Here is a 22,272-nt window from a genome sequence, read left to right on the forward strand (position 1 = left end):
GTGGCGCAGTGGTCTAAGGCACTGCATCGCAGTGCTAACTGTGCCACTAGATCCTGGTTCGAATCCAGGCTCTGTCGCAGCCGGCCGCGACCGGGAGACTCATGGGCGGCGCACAATTGGCCCAGGGTAGGGGAGGGAATGGCCGGCAGGGATGTAGCTCAGTTGATAGAGCATGGCGTTTGCAACGCCAGGGTTGTGGGTTCGATTCCCACGGGGGGCCAGTATAAAAAAATATGTATTCACTAACTGTAAGTCGCTCTGGATAAGAGCGTCTGCTAAATGACTAAAATGTAATGTAAATGAGTCTCGGGATAGCCTGCTCCTGTAACGACAGCACAAACAGAAAATACTGTCAGCATGAGCCCTAAATAGCCTTGGATAAGTATTTAGTATTTGTTAAATACAGTCATATAGGCTACTAAGTTACTTACTCAATTGGAAAAGTTGCATTTCTCCTCGGACACGATCTTGTGGCTGTCGGGGGATAGTGATGTGATTTTGATGCGCAGGCAGTCCTCGATTGACTTGTGTGAAAGCCGGTTTCTGTCGTGAGTCTTGATTGCGTTCATAGAGGAAAAGGAGGACTTGCAGGTGTAAGTTTATCCAAACATTGGCAGCACATAAAATGCAAGTTTCTTTATTGTGCTGTATTCCCTTGAGGTTGCCACCCAAAACGCACTCAGGGACTCGGCACTCCTGATTCTTCAACGTGCGGAAGTGCAGCCTTCCAGATGAAAAGTCAAAATCGAACTACTCAAGCTTCCTAGTAAAAGGCCTCAAGTTTTTCCACCATGTCCACGACTGTTTTCCCTCTTCCTTGTAACTGCAGATTTAACCTGTTTAAGTGACAGAACAAAAAAAGAACGGAGAGGAAATCCTCATTTTCCAGAATGCGAAGGTGATCAGCTGCTGCCCATATTTAGCTTTCAACAACCTGGTCATGCAGCTCACAGAACCGCTCCAGCACTTTTCCGTCACAAGCTTGCGGAAAAGATGGTGTTGGGTGCTCGATGTCCCCCTGACGAAGTTGATTATGCGCATTACTTTTCCATCACATCTTTTAGCTCACCGTTTAGTCCACTCTAATGGATAAGACAGTGCAAGCCATTCATTTAGGGGGCGATTTCCTTCAACCTGCTGAGCAGGCCCGTGTCTGCCCACCATAAAAGGAGCCCAGGCGGTAACCACAATATAGACTTTTTCGAATGACAGGCATGCTGCGTATACAATTCTTCCAGCTTTGTGAATACGATGTCCCCGGTGGTGTGTCCTTCGAGGGGAATCCGTTTCCATCAAAATAACAGACATATACACAGACAAAATGTGCACCCCTTGGGGTCCCGAGGACAGAGTTTGGGGAAACCCTGCCCTGTCGTGCGTGAAAAGCCCAGGAGACCGGCCGTTTCTGAGAAACTGGAACCGGCGCGCCTGGCACCGACAATCATACCACGCTCAAAGTTGCTTAGGTCACTCGTTTTGCCCATACTAACATTCAGTCGAACAGTAACTGAATGCCTTAATGCCTGTCTGCCTGATTTACAGTACATAGCAAGCCACGGCCACGTGACTCACTGTCTGTAGGAGCGAACCATTTTCATGAACAGGGTTGTGTACCTAATAAACTGGCCACTGAGTGTACGTATGAAGTGGGTAAAACAGTACGTAAACATTATTAAAAGTGACCAGTGTTCAATGACTATGTACATAGGGCAGCAGTCTAATGTGCAGGGTAGAGTACCAGGTGTTAGCCGGCTAGTAACAGTGACTAAGTTCAGGGCAGGGTACTGGGCGGAGGCCGGCTAGTGGTTACTATTTAATAGTCTGATGGCATGGAGATAGAAGCTGTTTTTCAGTCTCTGTCCCAGCTTTGATGCACCTGTACTATCTCCGCCTTCTAGATGGTGGCAGGGTGAACAGGCCGTGGCTCGGGTGGCTGTCGTCTTTGATGATCTTCTTAGCCTTCCTGTGACACTGGGTGCTGTAGATGTCAGTGTGCCCCCGGTGATGCTTTGGACTGACCGCACCACCCTCTGGAGAGCTCTGCGGTTGCAGACAGTGCAATTGCTGTACCAGGCGGTGATACAGCCCGACAGGATGCTCTCAATGGTGCATCTGTAGAAGTTTGTGAGGGTTTGAGGGGCCAAGCCAAATTTCTTCAGTCTCCTGAGGTTGAAGATGTGCTGTTGCGCCTTCCTCACCACACTGTCTATTTGGATGGACCATTTCAGGTTGTCAGTGATGTGCACACCAAGGAACTTGAAGCTTTTCACCCCATCGATGTGGATGGGGGCGTGATCTCTATGCTGTCTCCTGAAGTCCATGATCAGCTCCTTTGTTTTGTTAACGTTGAGGGAGAGGTTATTTTCCAGGCACCACTCCGCCAGGACCCTCACCTCCTCCCTGTATGCTGTCTCGTCGTTGTTGGTAATCAAGCCTACCATTGCTGTGTCGTCTGCAAACTTGATGATTGAGTTGGAGACATGCGTGGCCACTCAGTCATGGGTGAACAGGGAGTACCAGAGGGAGCTAAGCACGCACCCCTGTGGGGCACCTGTGTTGAGGATCAGCGTAGCGGAGGTGTTATTGCCTACCTCCACCACCTGGGGTCAGCCCGTCAGGAAGTCCAAGACCCAGTTGCACAGAGCGGGGTTCAGACCCAGGGCCCCCGAGCTTAGAGATGAGCTTGGAGGGCACTATACTGTTGAAGGCTGAGCTGTAGTCGAACAGCATTCTTATATAGGTATTCCTCTTGTCCACACATGCACATGTTCTGAGGACGCGGCTTGGGATGCTGGGCCGGCAGCCTTGCGAGGGTTAACACGCTTAAACACGAAGGTGTTTAGCTTGTCCAGGAGCTGGTGTCTTTCCCTTTATAATCCATTATATACTCCATTTAATAACAAACAAAAAAATCATAATTTCAGTTAATCAGATGCACCATTGAGAGCATTCTGTCGGGATGTATCACCGCCTAGTATGGCAACTGCAACACAGTAAATACCCCCTAATCAAGATACATTAATGAAACATAAAACACTCATGTATTTTTACAAAAGTATTTTGTTGACAAATATGACAATTAAAACCATTTTAATCCCACTTTGTAACAATGTGAAGAAATCCAAGAGTGGTGAATACTTATGATAGGCACTTTACACAAAGCAGCAAGTGAGACAGTATTGAAAAACAAAATACGTACTTACAAACACACACATACTAATAAACACACACACACACACACTTATTATAAATAAAGATACACAATGTCAACCATTGCTATTTCACCTCCTAAACACTAAAGAGCTCACTATCACCACAACTGCCATGGACTCAACATTGCGAAGGAGCTCAGTGCAGTCAGACACCCCTCAACATACTTTATTTATGTTTCTTCTCCTCAGATGGCAGGGTTTGTTCTGCAAAGAAAAGTTTTGAGCGGGACGCCTAATTGTTTTTTTCGGGCTGCATATTATTTATTTATTTGTATTTAACCTTTATTTAACCAGGTAAGCCAGTTGAGAACAAGTTCTCATTTACAACTGCGACCTGGACAAGATAAAGCATAGTAGTGCGATAAAAACAACAACACAGAGTTACATATGGGGTAAAAAACATAAAGTCAAAAAATACAACAGAAAATCTACATACAGTGTGTGCAAATGTAGCAAGTTATGGAGGTAAGGCAATAAATAGGCTATAGTGCAAAATAATTACAATTAGTTTTAACACTGGAATGCTAGATGTGCAAGAGATTATGTGCAAATAGAGATACTGGGGTGCAAAAGAGCAAAATAAATAACAATATAGGGATGAGGTAGTTGGGTGGGCTAATTGGGTGAGCTCCTGAGTGGCGCAGTGGTCTAAGGCATCGCAGTGCTAACTGTGCCACTAGAGATCCTGGTTCGAATCCAGGCTCTGTCGCAGCCGGCCGCGACTGGGAGACTCTTGGGCGGCGCACAATTGGCCCAGCGTCGTCCAGGGTAGGGGAGGGAATGGCCGGCAGGGATGTAGCTCAGTTGATAGAGCATGGCGTTTGCAACGCCAGGGTTGTGGGTTTGATTCCCATGGGGGGCCAGTATAAAAATATATATATCTATTCACTAACTGTAAGTCGCTCTGGATAAGAGCGTCTGCTAAATGACTAAAATGTAAATGTAATTTCAGATGGGCTGTGTACAGGTGCAGTGATCGGTAAGGTGCTCTGACAACTGATGCTTAAAGTTAGTGAGGGAGATAAGAGTCTCCAGCTTCAGAGATTTTTGCAATTCGTTCCAGTCAATGGCAGCAGAGAACTGGAAGGAATGGCGGCCAAAGGAGGTGTTGGCTTTGGGAATGACCAATGAGATATACCTGCTGGAGCGCAGACTACGGGTGGGTGCTGCTATGGTGACCAATGAGCTAAGATAAAGGCGGGGATTTGCCTAGCAGTGATTTATAGATGGCCTGGAGCCAGTGGGTTTGACGACGAACATGTAGTGAGGACCAGCCAACAAGAGCGTACAGGTCACAGTGGTGGGTAGTGTATGGGGCTTTGGAGACAAAATGGATGGCACTGTGATAGACTACATCCAATTTGCTGAGTAGAGTGTTGGAGGCTATTTTGTAAATGACATCACCGAAGTCAAGGATCGGTAGGATAGTCAGTTTTACGAGGGCATGTTTGGCAGCATGAGTGAAGGAGGCTTTGTTGCGAAATAGGAAGCCGATTCTAGATTTAACTTTGTATTGGAGATTCTTAATGTGAGTCTGGAAGGAGAGTTTACAGTCTAACCAGACACCTAGGTATTTGTAGTCCACATACTCTAGGTCAGACCCGTCGAGAGTGGTGATTCTAGTCGGGTGGGCGGGTGCCAGCAGCGTTCGATTGAAGAGCATGCATTTAGTTTTACTAGTGTTTAAGAGCAGTTGGAGGCTACTGAAGGAGTGTTGTATGGCATTGAAGCTCATTTGGAGGTTTGTTAACACAGTGTCCAATGAAGGGCCAGATGTATACAAAATGGTGTCGTCTGCGTAGAGGTGGATCTGAGAGTCACCAGCAGCAAGCGCGACATCATTGATATACACGGAGAAAAGAGTCGGCCCAAGAATTGAACCCTGTGGCACCCCCATAGAGACTGCCATAGGTCCAGACAACAGGCCCTCCGATTTGACACACTGAACTCTATCTGAGAAGTAGTTGGTGAACCAGGCGAGGCAGTCATTTGAGAAACCAAGGCTATTTAGTCTGCCAATAAGAATGCGGTGGTTGACAGAGTCGAAAGCCTTGGCCAGGTCGATGAAGACGGCTGCACAGTACGGTCTATTATCGATCGCGGTTATAATATCGTTTAGGACCTTGAGCGTGGCTGAAGTGCACCCATGACCAGCTCGGAAACCGGATTGCATAGCGGAGAAGGTACGGTGGGATTCGAAATGGTCGGTGATCTGTTTGTTAACTTGGCTTTCAAATACTTTCGAAAGGCAGGGCAGGATGGATATAGGTCTGTAACAGTTTGGATCTAGAGTGTCCCTTTGAAGAGGGGGATGACCGCGGCAGCTTTCCAATCTCTGGGGATCTCAGACGTTACGAAAGAGAGGTTGAACAGACTAGTAATAGGGGTTGCGACAATTTCGGCGGCTAGTTTTAGAAAGAAAGGGTCCAGATTGTCTAGCCCAGCTGATTTGTAGGGGTCCAGATTTTGCAGCTCTTTCAGAACATCAGCTGTCTGAATTTGTGTGAAGGAGAAGCGGGGGGGGGGGCATGGGCAAGTTGCAGCGGAGGGTGCAGAGTTGGTGGCCGGGGTAGTGGTAGCCAGGTGGAAAGCATGGCCAGCCGTAGCAAAATGCTTGTTGAAATTCTCGATTATTGTAGATTTATCGGTGGTGATAGTGTTTCCTAGCATCAGTGCAGTGGGCAGCTGGGAGGAAGTGCTCTTATTCTCCATGGACTTTACAGTGTCCCAAAACTTTTTGGAGTTAGTGCTACAGGATGCAAATTTCTGTTTGAAAAAGTTAGCCTTTGCTTTCCTGACTGCTTGTGTATATTGGTTCCTAACTTCCCTGAAAAGTTGCATATCGCGGGGGCTATTTGATGCTAATGCAGTACACCACAGGATGTTTTTGTGCTGGTCAAGGGCAGTCAAGTCTGTGGAGAACCAGGGGCTATATCTGTTCTTAGTTCTGTATTTTTTGAATGGGGCATGTTTACTTAAGATTGAGAGGAAATTACTTTTAAAGAACAACCAGGCATATAAATATATAATTTCAAAGATAATTCGCAAAAATACAAATAACTTCACAGATCTTCATTGTTATGAAAATGTAGGACACTAAAGAGGCTTTTCTACTGACTCTGAAAAACACCAAAAGAAAGATGCCCAGGGTCTCTGCTCATCTGCGTGAACGTGCCATAGGCATGCTGCAAGGAGGCATGAGGACTGCAGATGTGGCCAGGGCAATAGATTGCAATGTCCGTACTGTGAGACGCCTAAGACAGCGCTACAGGGAGACAGGACGGACAGCTGATCGTCCTCGCAGTGGCAGACCACATGTAACAACACCTGCACAGGATCGGTACATCCGAACATCACACCTGCGGGACAGGTACAGGATGGCAACAACAACTGCCCGAGTTACACCAGGAATGCACAATCCCTCCATCAGTGCTCAGACTGTCCGCAATAGGCTGAGAGAGGCTGGACTGAGGGCTTGTAGGCCTGTTGTAAGGAAGGTCCTCATCAGACATCACCGACAACAACGTCGCCTATGGGCACAAACCCACCGTCGCTGGACCAGACAGGACTGGCAACAAGTGCTCTTCACTGACGAGTCGCGGTTTTGTCTCACCAGGGGTGATGGTCGAATTCGCGTTTATCGTCGAAGGAATGAGCGTTACACCTAGGCCTGTATTCTGGAGCGGGATCGATTTGGAGGTGTAGGGTCCGTCATGGTCTGGGGCGGTGTGTCACAGCATCATCGGACTGAGCTTGTTGTCATTGCTGGCAATCTTAACGCTGTGCGTTACAGGGAAGACATCTTCCTCCCTCATGTGGTACCCTTCCTGCAGGCTCATCCTGACATGACCCTCCAGCATGACAATGCCACCAGCCATACTGCTCTTTCTGTGTGTGATTTCCTGCAAGACAGGAATGTCAGTGTTCTGCCACGGCCAGCTAAGAGCCCGGATCTCAATCCCATTGAGAACGTCTGGGACGTCCGTTCTAATTCACGGTATCACAATTCCAGTGGGTCAGAAGTTTACATACACTAAGTTGACTGTGCCTTTAAACAGCTTGGAAAATTCCAGAAAATGTCACGGCTTTAGAAGCTTCTGATAGGCTAATTGACATAATTTGAGTCAATTGGAGGTGTACCTGTGGATGTACAGTGAGGGAAAAAAGTATTTGATCCCCTGCTGATTTTGTATGTTTGCCCACTGACAAAGAAATGATCAGTTTATAATTTTAATTAGAGATTTTTGAATCTGATTGATTGATTGCTTCTGTGGACAGGTGTCTTTGATACTGGTAACAAGCTGAGATTAGGAGCACTCCCTTTAAGCGTGTGCTCCTAATCTCAGCTCGTTACCTGTATTAAAGACACCTGGGAGCCAGAAATCTTTCTGATTGAGAGGGGGTCAAATACTTATTTCCCTCATTTAAAATGCAAAACAATTTATAACATTTTTGACATGCGTTTTTCTGGATTTTTTTGTTGTTATTCTGTCTCTCACTGTTCAAATAAACCTACCATTAAAATCATAGACTAATAATTTCTTTGTCAGTGGGCAAACGTACAAAATCAGCAGGGGATCAAATACTTTTTTCCCTCACTGTATTTCAAGGCCTATCTTCAAACTCTGTGCCTCTTTGCTTGACATCATGGGAAAATCTAAAGAAATCAGCCAAGACCTCAGAAAAAAAATGTGTAGACCTCCACAAGTCTGGTTCATCCTTGGGAGCAATTTCCAAACGCATGAAGGTACCACATTCATCTGTACAAACAATAATACGCAAGTATAAACACCATGGGACCATGCAGCCGTCATACCGCTCAGGAAGGACACGCATTGTCTCCTAGAGAAGAGCGAACTTTGGTGCGAAAAGTGCAAATCAATCCCAGAACAACAGCAAAGGACCTTGTGAAGATGCTGGAGGAAACAGGTACAAAAGTATCTACAGTGAGGGAAAAAAGTATTTGATCCCCTGCTGATTTTGTACGTTTGCCCACTGACAAAGACATGATCATGTTATAATTTTAATGGTAGGTTTATTTGAACAGTGAGAGACAGAATAACAACAAAAAAATCCAGAAAAACGCATGTCAAAAATGTTATACATTAATTTGCATTTTAAATGAGGGAAATAAGTATTTGACCCCCTCTCAAATCAGAAAGATTTCTGGCTCCCAGGTGTCTTTTATACAGGTAACGAGCTGAGATTAGGAGCACACTCTTAAAGGGAGTGCTCCTAATCTCAGTTTGTTACCAGTATAAAATACACCTGTCCACAGAAGCAATCAATCAATCAGATTCCAATCTCTCCACCATGGCCAAGACCAAAGAGCTCTCCAAGGATGTAAGGGACAAGATTGTAGACCTACACAAGGCTGGAATGGGCTACAAGACCATCGCCAAGCAGCTTGGTGAGAAGGTGACAACAGTTGGTGCGATTTTTCGCAAATGGAAGAAACACAAAAGAACTGTCAATCTCCCTCGGCCTGGGGCTCCATGCAAGATCTCACCTCGTGGAGTTGCAATGATCATGAGAACGGTGAGGAATCAGCCCAGAACTACACGGGAAGATCTTGTCAATGATCTCAAGGCAGCTGGGACCATAGTCACCAAGAAAACAATTGGTAACACACTACGCCGTGAAGGGCTGTAATCCTGCAGCGCCCGCAAGGTCCCCCTGCTCAAGAAAGCACATATACTGGGCCGTCTGAAGTTTGCAAATGAACATCTGAATGATTCAGAGGAGAACTGGGTGAAAGTGTTGTGGTCAGATGAGACCAAAATCGAGCTCTTTGGCATCAACTCAACTCGCCATGTTTGGAGGAGGAGGAATGCTGCCTATGACCCCAAGAACACCATCCCCACCGTCAAACATGGAGGTGGAAACATTATGCTTTGGGGGTGTTTTTCTGCTAAGGGGACAGGACAACTTCACCGCATCAAAGGGACGATGGACGGGGCCATGTACCGTCAAATCTTGGGTGAGAACCATTGAAAATTGGTCGTGGATGGGTATTCCAGCATAACAATGACTCAGAACACACGGCCAAGGCAACAAAGGAGTGGCTCAAGAAGAAGCACATTAAGGTCCTGGAGTGGCCTAGGCAGTCTCCAGACCATAATCCCATAGAAAATCTGTGGAGGGAGCTGAAGGTTCGAGTTGCCAAACGTCAGCCTCGAAACCTTAATGACTTTGCAGATCTTCTCCAAGAGGAGTGGGACAAAATCCCTACTGAGATGTGTGCAAACCTGGTGGCCAACTACAAGAAACGTCTGACCTCTGTGATTGCCAACAAGGGTTTTGCCACCAAGAACTAAGTCATGTTTTGCAGAGGGGTCAAATACTTATTTCCCTCATTAAAATGCAAATCAATTTATAACATTTTTGACATGCGTTTTTCTGGATTTCTTTGTTGTTATTCTGTCTCTCACTGTTCAAATAAACGTACCATTAAAATTATAGACTGATCTTGTTTTTGTCAGTGGGCAAACGTACAAAATCAGCAGGGGATCAAATACTTTTTTCCCCTCACTGTATATCCACAATAAAACAAGTCTTATCTTAAGAAGCCACTGCTCCAAAACCGCCATAAAAAAATCTAGAAATGTCCTCTCGTTTGATGAAACAAAAATAGAACTGTTTGGCCATAATGACCAATGTTATGTTTGGAGGAAAAAGGGGAGTGCTTGCAAGCCGAAGAACACCATCCCAAACGTGAAGCACGGGGGAGGCAGCATCATGCTGTGGGGGTGCTTTGCCGCAGGAGGGACTGGTGTACTTCACAAAATAGATGACATCATGAGGAAGGACAAGTATGTGGATATATTGAAGCAACATCTCAAGACATCAATCAGGAAGTTAAAGCTTGGTCGCAAATGGGTCTTCCAAATGGACAATGACCCCAAGCATGCTTCCAAAGTTGTGGCAAAATGGCTTAAGGACAACAAAGTCAAGGTATTGGAGTGGCAATCACAAAGCCCTGACCTCAATCCTATAGAACATTTGTGGGCAGAACTGAAAAAGCGTGTGCGATTAAGGAGGCCTACAAACCTGACTCAGTTACACCAGCTCTGTCAGGAGGAATGGGCTAAAATTCACCCAACTTATTGTGGGAAGCTTGTGGAAGGCTACCTGAAATGTTTGACCGAAGTTAAACAATTTTAAGGCACTGCTACCAAATACTAATTGAGTGTATGTAAACTTCTGACCCACTGGGAATGTGATGAAAGAAATAAAAGCTGAAATAAATCACTCTACTATTATTCTGACATTTCACAGTCCTCTGTAGCTCAGCTGGTAGAGCACGGCGCTTGTAACGCCAAGGTAGTGGGTTCGATCCCCGGGACCACCCATACACAAAAAATGTATGCACGCATGACTAAGTCGCTTTGGATAAAAGCGTCTGCTAAATGGCATATTATATTATTGTTATATTATTATTTATATATTATATAATAAAGTGGTGATCCTAACTGACCTAAGACAGGGGATTTTTATTAGGATTAAATGTCAGGAATTGTGAAAAACTGAGTTTAAATGTATTTGGCTAAGGTATATGTAAACCTTCGACTTCAACTGTATGTATATATATATAAAAATATAACTTTAGAAATGGAAAAAAACATTTTCAGCGTAAACTTATAAATGACTAAAACTAGATATAAACTACAGTGCATTCGGAAAGCATTCAGACCCCTTGACTTTTTCCACATTTTGTTATGTTACAGCCTTATTCTAAAATGGATTAAATAAAACTGCTCAATCTACACACAATACCCCATAATGACAAAGCGAAAACAGGTTTTTAGAAATGTTAGCAAATGTATTAAAAATAAAAAACATACAGTACCAGTCAAAAGTTTGGACACCTACTCATTCAAGGGTTTTTCTTTATTTTTACTATTTTCTACATTGTAGAATAATAGTGAAGACATCAACACTATGGAATTACACATGGAATCATGTAGTAACCAAAAAAGTGTTAAACAAATCAAAATATATTTTATATTTGAGATTCTTCAATTAGCCGCCCTTTGACTTGATGACAGCTTCGCACACTCTTGGCATTCTCTCAATAAGCTTCACCTTGAATGCTTTTCCAACAGTCTTGAAGGAGTTCACACATATACTGAGCACTTGTTAGCTGCTTTTCCTTCACTATCCTGTCCGACTCATCCCAAACCACCTCAAGTTGGGTTGAGGTCAGGGGATTGTGGAGTCCAGGTATTCTGATGCAGCACATCACTCTCCTTCTTGGTAAAATAGCCATTGCACAGCCTGGAGGGGTGTTGGGTCATTGTCCTGTTGAAAAACAAATGATAGTCCCACTAAGCCCAAACCAGATGGGATGGCGTATCGCTGCAGAATACTGTGGTAGCCACGCTGGTTAAGTGTGCCTTGAATTCTAAATAACAGTGTGACCAGCAAAGCACCCCCACACCATCACACCTGTTCCTCCATGCTTTACAGTGGGAACTACACATGCAGAGATCATCCGTTCACCCACACCGCGTCTCACAAAGACACGGCGGTTGGAACCAAAGATCTCCAATTTGGACTCCAGACCAAAGGACACATTTCCAACGGTCTAATGTCCATTGCTCGTGTTTCTTGGCCCAAGCAGGTGTCCTTTAGCAGTGGTTTCTTTGCAGCAATTCGACCATGAAGGCCTGATTCACACAGTCCCCTCTGACCAGTTGATGTTGAGATGTGTCTGTGACTTGAACTCTGTGAAGCATTTATTTGGGCTGCAATTTCTGAGGCTGGTAACTCTAATGAACTTATCCTCTGCAGCAGAGGTAACTCTGGGTCTTCCATTCCTGTGGCGGTTCTCATGAGAGCCAGTTTCATCATAGCGCTTGATGGTTTTTGAGACCGCACTTGAAGAAACTTTCAAAGTTCTTGAAATGTTCCGTATTGACTGACCTTCATGTCTTAAAGTAATGATGGACTGTCGTTTCTCTTTGCTTATTTGAGCTGTTCTTGCCATAATATGGACTTGGTCTTTTGCCAAATAGGGCTATCTTCTGTTTTTGCTTTGTCATTATGGGTTATTGTGTGTAGATTGATGAGGGAAAAAAACAATTTAATCAATTTTAGAATAAGGCTGTAACGTAACAAAGTGTGGAAAAAGTCAAGGGGACTGAATACTTTCTGAAAGCACTATGTAGAAAAGATAATGGACCTATATATTTTTTAATAAGATCTCCTTTGAGAACTAACAATCACCTAAATACAAGCTTGAAAGTCATGGAGAATCTACAATTCAAAGAATTATGCATTCAGGAGTATTTTTGTCATGGCATTGATTTCCTTATAATGTTAGAGTCACTGAGATAACATAAGCCATGGCAAATTGTGTAGAATTGCAGGAAATTAGCGTTAAAACAGCCGTTTTTTGTTGCTGCAGCTAACATGAGGGCCTCAAATATTTTTTGGCGCCATGTATTTATTTCAACTTACTCTTCAGCAGTGGAAAACCCAGCCTCACTCTGCTGCGCTGCTGTCCTCTCCTTCACCCTCTACTCTTTTCCAGCTTACTCCTCTTCTCTCCTTCCCTTCCCTGCCCTCCTTCACTCTCCTCCCCTCTGCTGACAAGACAACGTAAACAGCCCGCCTTTCACAGACAGCTCCTTTTCCCTATCGGTTTTTCTCCTACTTTCTCTCAGTCTCTGGTTATCCTGGATGCCCCCTTTGCCTTCGCCCCTTTTAGTGCCAGCATGAGGCCCACAGTGGGGCATACACTCACACAGCTCTGCCCAATCCCCCCCTTCACAGGCCTGTGCCAAGGTCATCACTCTTACAACAGTTACCCTTCCTCTTTCTCTCCCTTCTGTCCCTCCTCACTCATTCACTCACATTCTGTCTTCCTCCAACACAAGAGAAGGAATTTCAAAGGTGCGTTCTATTGACCTAATAATCCACTCATCTCATTCAGACGACATTTCAGAGCCTTTAACTTCAAATTTGAATTCCTTCAGTTTCTGTCAAATGTGGTTTTACATGAATCAATAACGTTAAAGTGAATACCACAGGTATTAGGCTACATTAATGACCACTATATCAATAGCTGACAAGTCTACAGGGGGCCACAAACAGACGCACACATACCGTACATACACACAGACCTTTGGTGCCGGGCGGCTGCAGGTTATCCCCGGTGAGAGAGCACCAGCCCACGGGGAAGATGTCCCGGGAGTCGTAGCGGCAGTAGTAGTCGAAGGCACCCCGCCAGCCATCGAAGGTGACCAGCACCTCCACGCCGCGCAGCGCCCCCACCGTGGCCGGGCAGATGAAGTGGGGGTTCTTGCGGTCTACCGCCTCCAGCTTCATGCCCACCTGGAAGGAGTTCTGCTCTGGGGCCGGGGGCTCCTGCTGGGGTAGTAGGGGAAGGGAGGTGGCAGGGATGGGAGAGGTCAGTGACAAGGGAGTGGGTAAATGTGGGATTATCCAGATGAAATGTGAAATTGTTCAGAAGTTTCACTTCGTTGGCAAATGTATATGATCACATATGATGTTGTGATCCCAATGGTGAGTGTGGAAGAAGTGAAAATAATATTGTTGTCTATCAACAATGACAAGCCACCGGGGACTGACAACTTGGATGGAAAATTACTGAGGATAATAGCAGACGATATTGCCACTCCTATTTGCCATATCTTCAATTTAAGCCTACTAGAAAGGCCTGGAGGGAAGCAAAAGAAGCAAAATTCATTCCACTACCTAAGAATAGTAAAGTTCCCTTTACTGGCAGTTTCCACATGCTTCAAGATGGCCACCATTGTTCCTGTACCCAAGAAAGCAAAGGTAACTGAACTAAATGACTATCGCCCTGTAGCACTCACCTCTGTCATCATGAAGTGCTTTGAGAGACTAGTCTAGGATCATATCACCTCTACCTTACCTGTCACCCTAGACCCACTTCAATTTGCTTACCGCCCCAATAGATCCACAGACGATGCAATCGACGTCGCACTGCACACTGTCCTATCCCATCTGGACAAGAGGAATACCTATGTAAGAATGCTGTTCATTGACTATAGCTCAGCATTCAACACCATAGTACCCTCCAAGCTCATCATCAAGCTTGAGGCCCTGGGTCTGAACCCCACCCTGTGCAACTGGGTCATGGACTTCCTGACGGGCCGCCCCCTTGTGGTGAAGGTAGGAAACAACATCTTCACTTTGCTGATCCTCAACACTGGGGCACCACAAGGGTGCGTGCTCAGCCCCCTCCTGTACTCCCTGTTCACCCATGACTGCGTGGCCAAGAACGCCTCCAACTCAATCATCAAGTTTGCAGACGACACAACAGTAGTAGGCTTGATTACCAACAATGACAAGACCGCCTACAGGGAGGTGGTGAGGGCTCTGGGAGTGTGGTGCCAGGAAAATAACCTCTCACTCAACGTCAACAAAACAAAGGAGATGATCGTGGACTTCAGGAAACACCCCCCTATCCACATCGATGGGACCGCAGTGGAGAAGGTGGAAAGCTTCAAGTTCCTTGGCGTACACATCACCAACAATCTGAAATGGTTCACCCACGCAGACAGTGTGGTGAAGAAGGCGCAACAGAGCCTCTTCAACCTCAGGAGGCTGAAGAAATTCGGCTTGGCACCTAAAACCCTCACAAACTTTTACAGATGCACAATTGAGAGCATCCTGTCGGGCTGTATCACCACCTGGTACGGCAACTGCACCGCCCGCAACCGCGTACGGCAATTTCGCTACACCCGCTATCTGCTAAACACGTGTATGTGACAAATAAAATGTGATTTGAAATAGCCGACCAATGAGCCTGTTACCAACCCTTAGTAAAGTTTTGGAAAAAATGTTGTTTGACCAGATACAATGTTATTTTATAGTAAACATTCAAACATTAAACATTCAACAAGCACAGCACTTACACAAATGACTGATGATTGGTTGAGAGAAATTGATGATAAGATTGTGGGGGCTGTTTTGTTAGACTTCAACGCGGCTTCTCACATTATCGATCATAGTCTGCTGCTGGAAAAACTTGTGTTATGGCTTTACACCCCCTGCTATATTGTGGATACAGAGTTACCTGTCTAACAGAACACAGAGGGTGCTCTTTAATGGAAGCCTCTCCAACATAATCCAGGTAGAATCAGGAATTCCCCAGAGCAGCTGTGTAGGCCCCTTAATTTTTTTCCAATCTTTACTAATGACATGCCACTGGCCTTGAGTAAAGCCAGTGTGTCTATGTATGCGGATGACTCAACACTATACATGTCAGCTACTACAGCAACTGAAATGACTGCAACACTTAACAAAGAGCTGCAGTTAGTTTCAGAATGGGTGGCAAGGAATAGGTTAGTCCTAAATATTTCAAAAACTAAAAGCACTGTTTTTGGGACAAATCATTCACTAAACCCTAAACCTCAACTAAATCTTGTAATAAATAATGTGGAAATTGAGCAAGTTGAGGTGACTAAACTGCTTGGAGTAACACTGGATTGTAAACTGTCATGGTCAAAACATATTGATACAACAGTATTTTATTTTATTTCACCTTTATTTAACCAGGTAAGCCAGTTGAGAACAAGTTCTCATTTACAACTGCGACCTGGCCAAGATAAAGCAAAGCAGTGCGATAAAAACAACACAGAGTTACATATGGAATAAACAAAAACAAAACTTACAGTCAATAACACAATAGAAAATCTATATACAGTGTGTGCAAATGTAGTAAGTTATGGAGGTAAGGCAATACATAGGCCATAGTGCAAAATAATTAAAATTTAGTATTAACACTGGAGTGATAGATGTGCAGAAGATGTGCAAATAGAGATACTGGGGTGCAAATTAGCAAAATAAATAATGTAAATAACAATATGGGGATGAGGTAGTTGGGTGGGCTAATTACAGATGGGCTGTGTATAGGTGCAGTGATCGGTAAGCTGCTCTGACAACTGATGCTTAAAGTTAGTGAGGGAGATAAGAGTCTCCAGCTTCAGAGATTTTTGCAGTTTGTTCCAGTCATTGGCAGCAGAGAACTGGAAGGAATGGCAGCCAAAGGAGGTGTTGGCTTTGGGGATGACCAGTGAGATATACCTGCTGGAACGCATACTACGGGTGGGTGTTGCTATGGTGACCAATGATCTAAGGCAGGGATTTGCCTAGAAGTGATTTATAGATGACCTGGAGCCAGTGGGTTTGGTGACGAATATGTAGTGAGGGCCAGCCAACGAGAGCGTACAGGTCACAATGGTGGGTAGTATATGGGGCTTTGGTGACAAAACGTATAGCACTGTGATAGACTACATCCAATTTGCTGAGTAGAGTGTTGGAAGCTATTTTGTAAATGACATCGCCGAAGTCAAGGATCGGTAGCATAGTCAGTTTTACGAGGGCATGTTTAGCAGCATGAGTGAAGGAGGCTTTGTTGCGAAATAGGAAGGCGATTCTAGATTTAACTTTGGATTAGAGATGCTTAATGTGAGTCTGGAAGGAGAGTTTACGGTCTAACCAGACACCTAGGGATTTGTAGTTGTGCACATATTCTAAGTCAGACCCGCCGAGAGTAGTGATTCTAGTCGGGCGGGCGGGTGCAAGCAGCATTCGATTGAAGAACATGCATTTAGTTTTACTAGCGTTTAAGAGTAGCTAAGATGGGGAGAAGTCTGCCCATAATAAAGCGCTGCTCTACCTTCTTAACAGCACTAGCAACAAGGCAGGTCCTACAGGCTCTAGTTGTCGCACCTGGACTACTGTTCAGTCGTGTGGTCAGGTGCCACAAAGAGGGATTTAGGAAAATTGCAATTGGCTCAGAACAGGGCAGCACAGCTGGCCCTTGGATGTACACAGAGAGCAAACAATAATATGCTTGTCAATCTCTCCTGGCTCAAAGTAGAGGACAGATTGACTTCATCACAGCTTGTTTTTGTGAGAGGTATTGACATGTTGAAAGCACCGAGCAGTCTGTTTAAACGACTAGCACACAGCTCAGACACCCATGCATACCCCACAAGACATCCCACCAGAGGTCTCTTCACAGTCCCCAAGTCCAGAACAGACTATGGGAGGCGCACAGTACTACATAGAGCCATGACTACATGGAACGCTATTCCACATCAGGTAACCGACACAAGCAGTAGAATCAGATATCAAAAACAGATACAAATACACCTTACGGAACAGCGGGGACAGTGAAGCAACACAAACATAGGCACAGACACATGCATACACACACACGTACACACACTTCACATGGATTTTGTGTTGTAGATATGTGGTAGTGGAGTATGGGCCTAAGGGCACACACTTAGTGTGTTGTGAATTTGTAATGAATGTATTGTGATGTTTTTCAATTGTATTACTGCCTTAATTTTGCCAGACCCCAGGAAGAGTGCCTTGGCAGCAGCTAAAAATAATGGACAGTTTAGCTACATAGGTGTATATGCTGGGAAAGGGAGTGTGTATATGTGTACAGGTATTGCGAAAGGGAGTGTGTATATGTGTACAGTTAAGTGTTATAAACAGGTCTATATCGAGAGCGTGTGCTGCTTTGTGCCAGGTACCTTGTGAAAGATGCGTGCTGGGGCCATTTCGGCACCGTTGAGTGTTTTTAGAAGGAACATGGGCCAGGAGGACGCGTTCAGACGGAAGCCTGTGGGAGAAGTACAGACGCTGTCAAAAAAATCTCATCCATACACAGTAGACGAGACCCTTCAGTAATGTGCATGGGGTAGGCTATAGTAATGTGCATGGAGGTGGGCCATAGACATCTAATATTCACTGACACCTAGTGGACATTTAGAGAATTGCACCAAATCACACTATTATCCACACGTGTATTTAATAGAAACCAAATGGATGCAAATTGTCCGAAACAGGGAGGGACTTACATTAATTTGTCCAATAAGCAACTCTCGTTTCATTACTAAATATTTTCCGTTGCAAAACGTTTCGCTACCGTGTGCACTAATAAATAGACCCCAGTATACATCAGTCTGGTGTAAATCTAACTGAGGAATGTAAGTAGCGCTGTCTGATAGCAAACAATTTAAAGATCCACATCATATCCATAATGTGCATGTAGTATCTGAGTGTGCGACTGTGCGAAAATGTGTCTCTCTCCTCCTCACCCAATGGCGGCTGCAGCATGCCCCCGTTCTTCTCGCAGTTGCCGATAGGCTGGATCTCCGACGAGTCCACCAGGCGCCAGAAGTCGTTCTTGTTGTCGGAGCCGTCGAGGCGCAGGCGCAGCCGCGATCCCGTCAGGCCCACCACTGTAGCAATGCAGGTGGACGTGGTGTTCCGAGGGTCTTGCGCCTCCAGCTTCATGCCCGCCTTGAACTCATTCACTGGAGGCGTTGCGCCCTGGAGAGGTCAGAGGCATGCAATGATGCTGGACAGATTCATCGGGCTGAGATAGGAAGACAGCATCAAGCAAGACTACGTATCGAAGGTGAGTTGAACTCACGCTGTGGTGATGAGGTAGCTCTGCATACAACTTGAAATAAGTGTCACCCCTCGACCCAAGAGAGAACTCATCTTAGCCTAATGGTTCCCTAAAAAAAACCTGCCACTTTGAAAGTTGTGAGCATTCTGTGCAACTTGCACACGTTTACTGTGAACACTGGCTGTACCCGCATTAATTACAGTTTTAGTCAGTGGCCAAGCAGGCTATTAGGACATAATATAGGCCTATCAGTGGCCTACCAACAAAACCAATGGAGCAATTGCATCCTATAATATTTTCGGAAAGTATTCAGACCCGTTTACCTTTTCCACATTTTGTTAGGTTACAGCTTTATTCTAAAATTGATTAAATTGTTTTTTTCCCCCACTCATCAATCTACACACAATGCCCCATAATTACAAAGCCAAAACAGGTTTTTAGAATTTTTTGCTAATTTATAAAAATCTTAATAATAACTAAAATATCACATTTACATAAGTATTCAGACCCTTCACTCAGTACTTTTTTGAAGCACCTTTGGCAGCGATTACAGCCTTGCGTCTTCTTGGGTATGACGCTACGAGCTTGGCACACCTATATTTGGGGAGTTTCTCCCATTCTTCTCTGCAGATCCTCTCAAGCTCTGTCAGGTTGGATGGGGAACGTTGCCACACAGCTATTTTCAGGTCTTTCCAGAGATGTTCAATCGGGTTCAAGTCTGGGCTCTGGCTGGGCCACTCAAGGACATTCAGAGACTTTTCCTGAAGCCACTCCTGCGTTGTCTTGGCTGTGTGCTGAGGGTCGTTGTCCTGTTGGAAGGTGAACCTTCGCCCAAGTCTGAGGTCCTGAGCGCTCTGGAACAGGTTTTCATCAAGGATCTCACTGTACTTTGCTCCGTTCATCTTTGCCTCGATCCTGACTAGTCTCCCAGTCCCTGCCGCTGAAAAACATCCCCACAGCATGATGCTGCCACCACTATGCTTCACCGTACGGGTGGTCATCTCCCTGACCAAGGCCCTTCTCCCCCGATCGCTCAGTTTGGTCGGGCGGCCAGCCCTAGGAAGAGTCTTGGTGGTTCCAAACTTCTTCCATTTAAGAATGATGGAGGCCACTGTGTTCTTGGGGACCTTCAATGCTGCAGAAATGTTTTGGTACCCTTCCCCAGATCTGTGCCTCAACACAATCCTGTCTCAGAGCTCTACGGACAATTCCTTTGACCTGATGGCTTGGGTTTTGCTCTGACATGCACTGTCAACTATGGGACCTTATATAGACAGGTGTGTGCCTTTCCAAATAATGTCCAATCAATTGAATTTACCACAAGTGGACTCCAATGAAGTTGTAGAAACATCAAGGATGATCAATGGAAACAGAATGTGCTCAATTTCGAGTCTCATAGCAAAGGGTCTGAATAGTTATGTAAATAAGGTATGTTTTTTTCTTTTTAATACATTTGCAAACATTTCTAAACCTGTTTTCGCTTTGTCATTATGGGGTATTGTGTGTAGATTGCTGAGGATTTTGTTTCTTTTAATCAATTTTAGAATAAGGCTGTAACGTAACAAAATGTAGAAAAAGTCAAGGGGTCTGAATACTTTCCGAAGGCACTGTATATCCTACAGTCATTAAACATTATGCAGGCCTTGACATTCACCTTTTAGCAACTCTTCCTTCAGACCAGTAGGACAGATTTTGTACCTGTCCAAAAGCTGAAGTCACAAAATAATAAATGGTCTGTAGCCTAAACACCATGGGCCAAATAGGTGACTGAATATTATGTTGTATGATGGAAGAAACCACTTTACAAATTAACATTAATTATTATTAGCATACAGAGAATCAGACAAAAATGCAGGCTACCTATTCGCTTCTTTGCATATTCAAGCTTGTCTCAAAATACAACACTGACCCACTTTTCAAAGAGGACTAGAAATATACAGGTTTTCTGCATTTGTAGGAAGCAATCACTCCCCCATTGCTGATAAATTAGCTATTTGTGGGTCTCTGCAACGCCTGGCAATTCATCAGTGCGGCAGTTCTGGTGTTGCGCGGCCAAGCAGCTTAGAGGGAACATTGGTTAAGACGTTGGTTTCCTGAGCTACATATAGATGCCGCTCATTTTCAGTGGTCAGACTTTGGCTGACAGGGTTAACTTCTATCTCATATTGCTTGTTGGTCATAATTTTTACAAACTCTGTAAATGCCATGGTTTGGAACGGCTTAGAATAATTTCAGGAGCCAAAGTTTTACATAGGGTAGTAGCATGCCCTGACACGAGATTTAGGTGAGGAGGACATACTGTAGTCTGATTAGGGGGGCTTACCTGTCTGAAGCAGTGGGCAGGTGCCGCACTAGCACCTGTTTCCTTCAGGTATTTGTCCCAACTGAAGTGCCCTGTGGGACAGAAAAAGTAAATGGCTGCTTTTTGTTGTCTACCGTTATATGTTTTAGTGTGAATGTGTGTGGTTTTGGGGTTCAGTGTTATGGTATGTGCTAGAGTGAAGGTGTCTGCATGCTTCCCAGCCGAAACAGTTCAGAAGAGTTTGTGCATATACAGGTGCAGCTCAATAAATTAGAATATTGTGGAAAAGTTCAATATTGTAGACTCAAGGTGTCACACTCTAATCAGCTAACTAACTCAAAACACCTGCAAAGGTTTCCTGAGCCTTTAAATGGTCTCTCAGTCCAGTTCAGTAGGCTTCACAATCATGGGGAAGACTGCTGACTTGACAGCTGTGCAGAAGACAGTCATCAACACCCTCCACAAGGAGGGAAAGCCTCAAAAGATAATTGCTAAAGAAGCTGGCTGTTCACAGAGTGCTGTATCCAAGCATATTCATGGAAAGTCGAGTGGAAAGAAGAAGTGTGGTAGGAAAATGTGCACAAGCAACATGGATAACCAGAGCCTTGAGAGGATTGTCAAGCAAAGGCCATTCAAAAATGTGGGGGAGCTTCACAAGGAGTGGACTGAGGCAGGAGTCAGGGCATCAAAAGCCACCACACACAGACGTATCCAGGAAATGGGCGACAACTGTCGCATTCCTCGTGTCAAGCCACTCCTGAACCAGAGGCAACGTCAGAAGCGTCTTACCTGGGCTAAGGAGAAAAAGTACTGGTCTGTCACTCAGTGGTCCAAAGTCCTCTTTTCAGATGAAAGTACATTTTGTATTTCATTTGGCAATCAAGGTCCCAGAGTCTGGAGGAAGAGTGGAGAGGCACAGAATCCAAGTTTCTTGAAGTCCAGTGTGAAGTTTCCACAGTCAGTGATGATTTGGGGAGCCATGTCATCTTCTGGTGTTGGTCCACTGTGTTTCATCAAGTCCAAAGTCAACTCAGCCGTCTACCAGGAAATGTTAGAGCACTTCATGCTTCCTTCTGCTGACAAGCTTTATGGAGATGCTGATTTCATTTTCCAGCAGGACTTGGCACCTGCCCACACTGCCAAAAGGTACCAATACCTGGTTCAATGACCATGGGATTACTGTGCTTGATTGGCCAGCAAACTCGCCTGATCTGAACCCCATACAGAATTGATGGGGTATTGTCAAGAGGAAGATGAGACACGAGAGCCAACAATGCAGACGAGCTGAAGGCCGCTATCGAAGCAACCTGGGCTTCCATAACACCTCA

General features: G+C 45.0%; 1 protein-coding gene across 2 annotated transcripts in view; it reads right to left on the reverse strand.

Annotated features, from left to right (window-relative positions):
* Positions 1 to 22,272, reverse strand: part of LOC311116586 (polycomb protein SCMH1-like) — a 49,926-nt gene that overhangs the window by 16,227 nt on the left and 11,427 nt on the right. For both annotated transcript variants that reach the window (XM_084157432.1, XM_084157431.1), the window contains exons 5-8: positions 20,966 to 21,036; positions 18,326 to 18,560; positions 17,759 to 17,847; positions 13,340 to 13,586 (exon numbers count right to left, since the gene is read on the reverse strand). In XM_084157432.1, the coding sequence (XP_084013558.1) occupies positions 13,340 to 13,586; positions 17,759 to 17,847; positions 18,326 to 18,560; positions 20,966 to 21,036 (642 nt within the window). The remainder of the gene's footprint in view (positions 1 to 13,339; positions 13,587 to 17,758; positions 17,848 to 18,325; positions 18,561 to 20,965; positions 21,037 to 22,272) is intronic.

This window comes from Coregonus lavaretus, assembly GCF_964263955.1.
Source record: "Coregonus lavaretus genome assembly, chromosome: 3".
Taxonomy (NCBI): Eukaryota; Metazoa; Chordata; class Actinopteri; order Salmoniformes; family Salmonidae; genus Coregonus; species Coregonus lavaretus.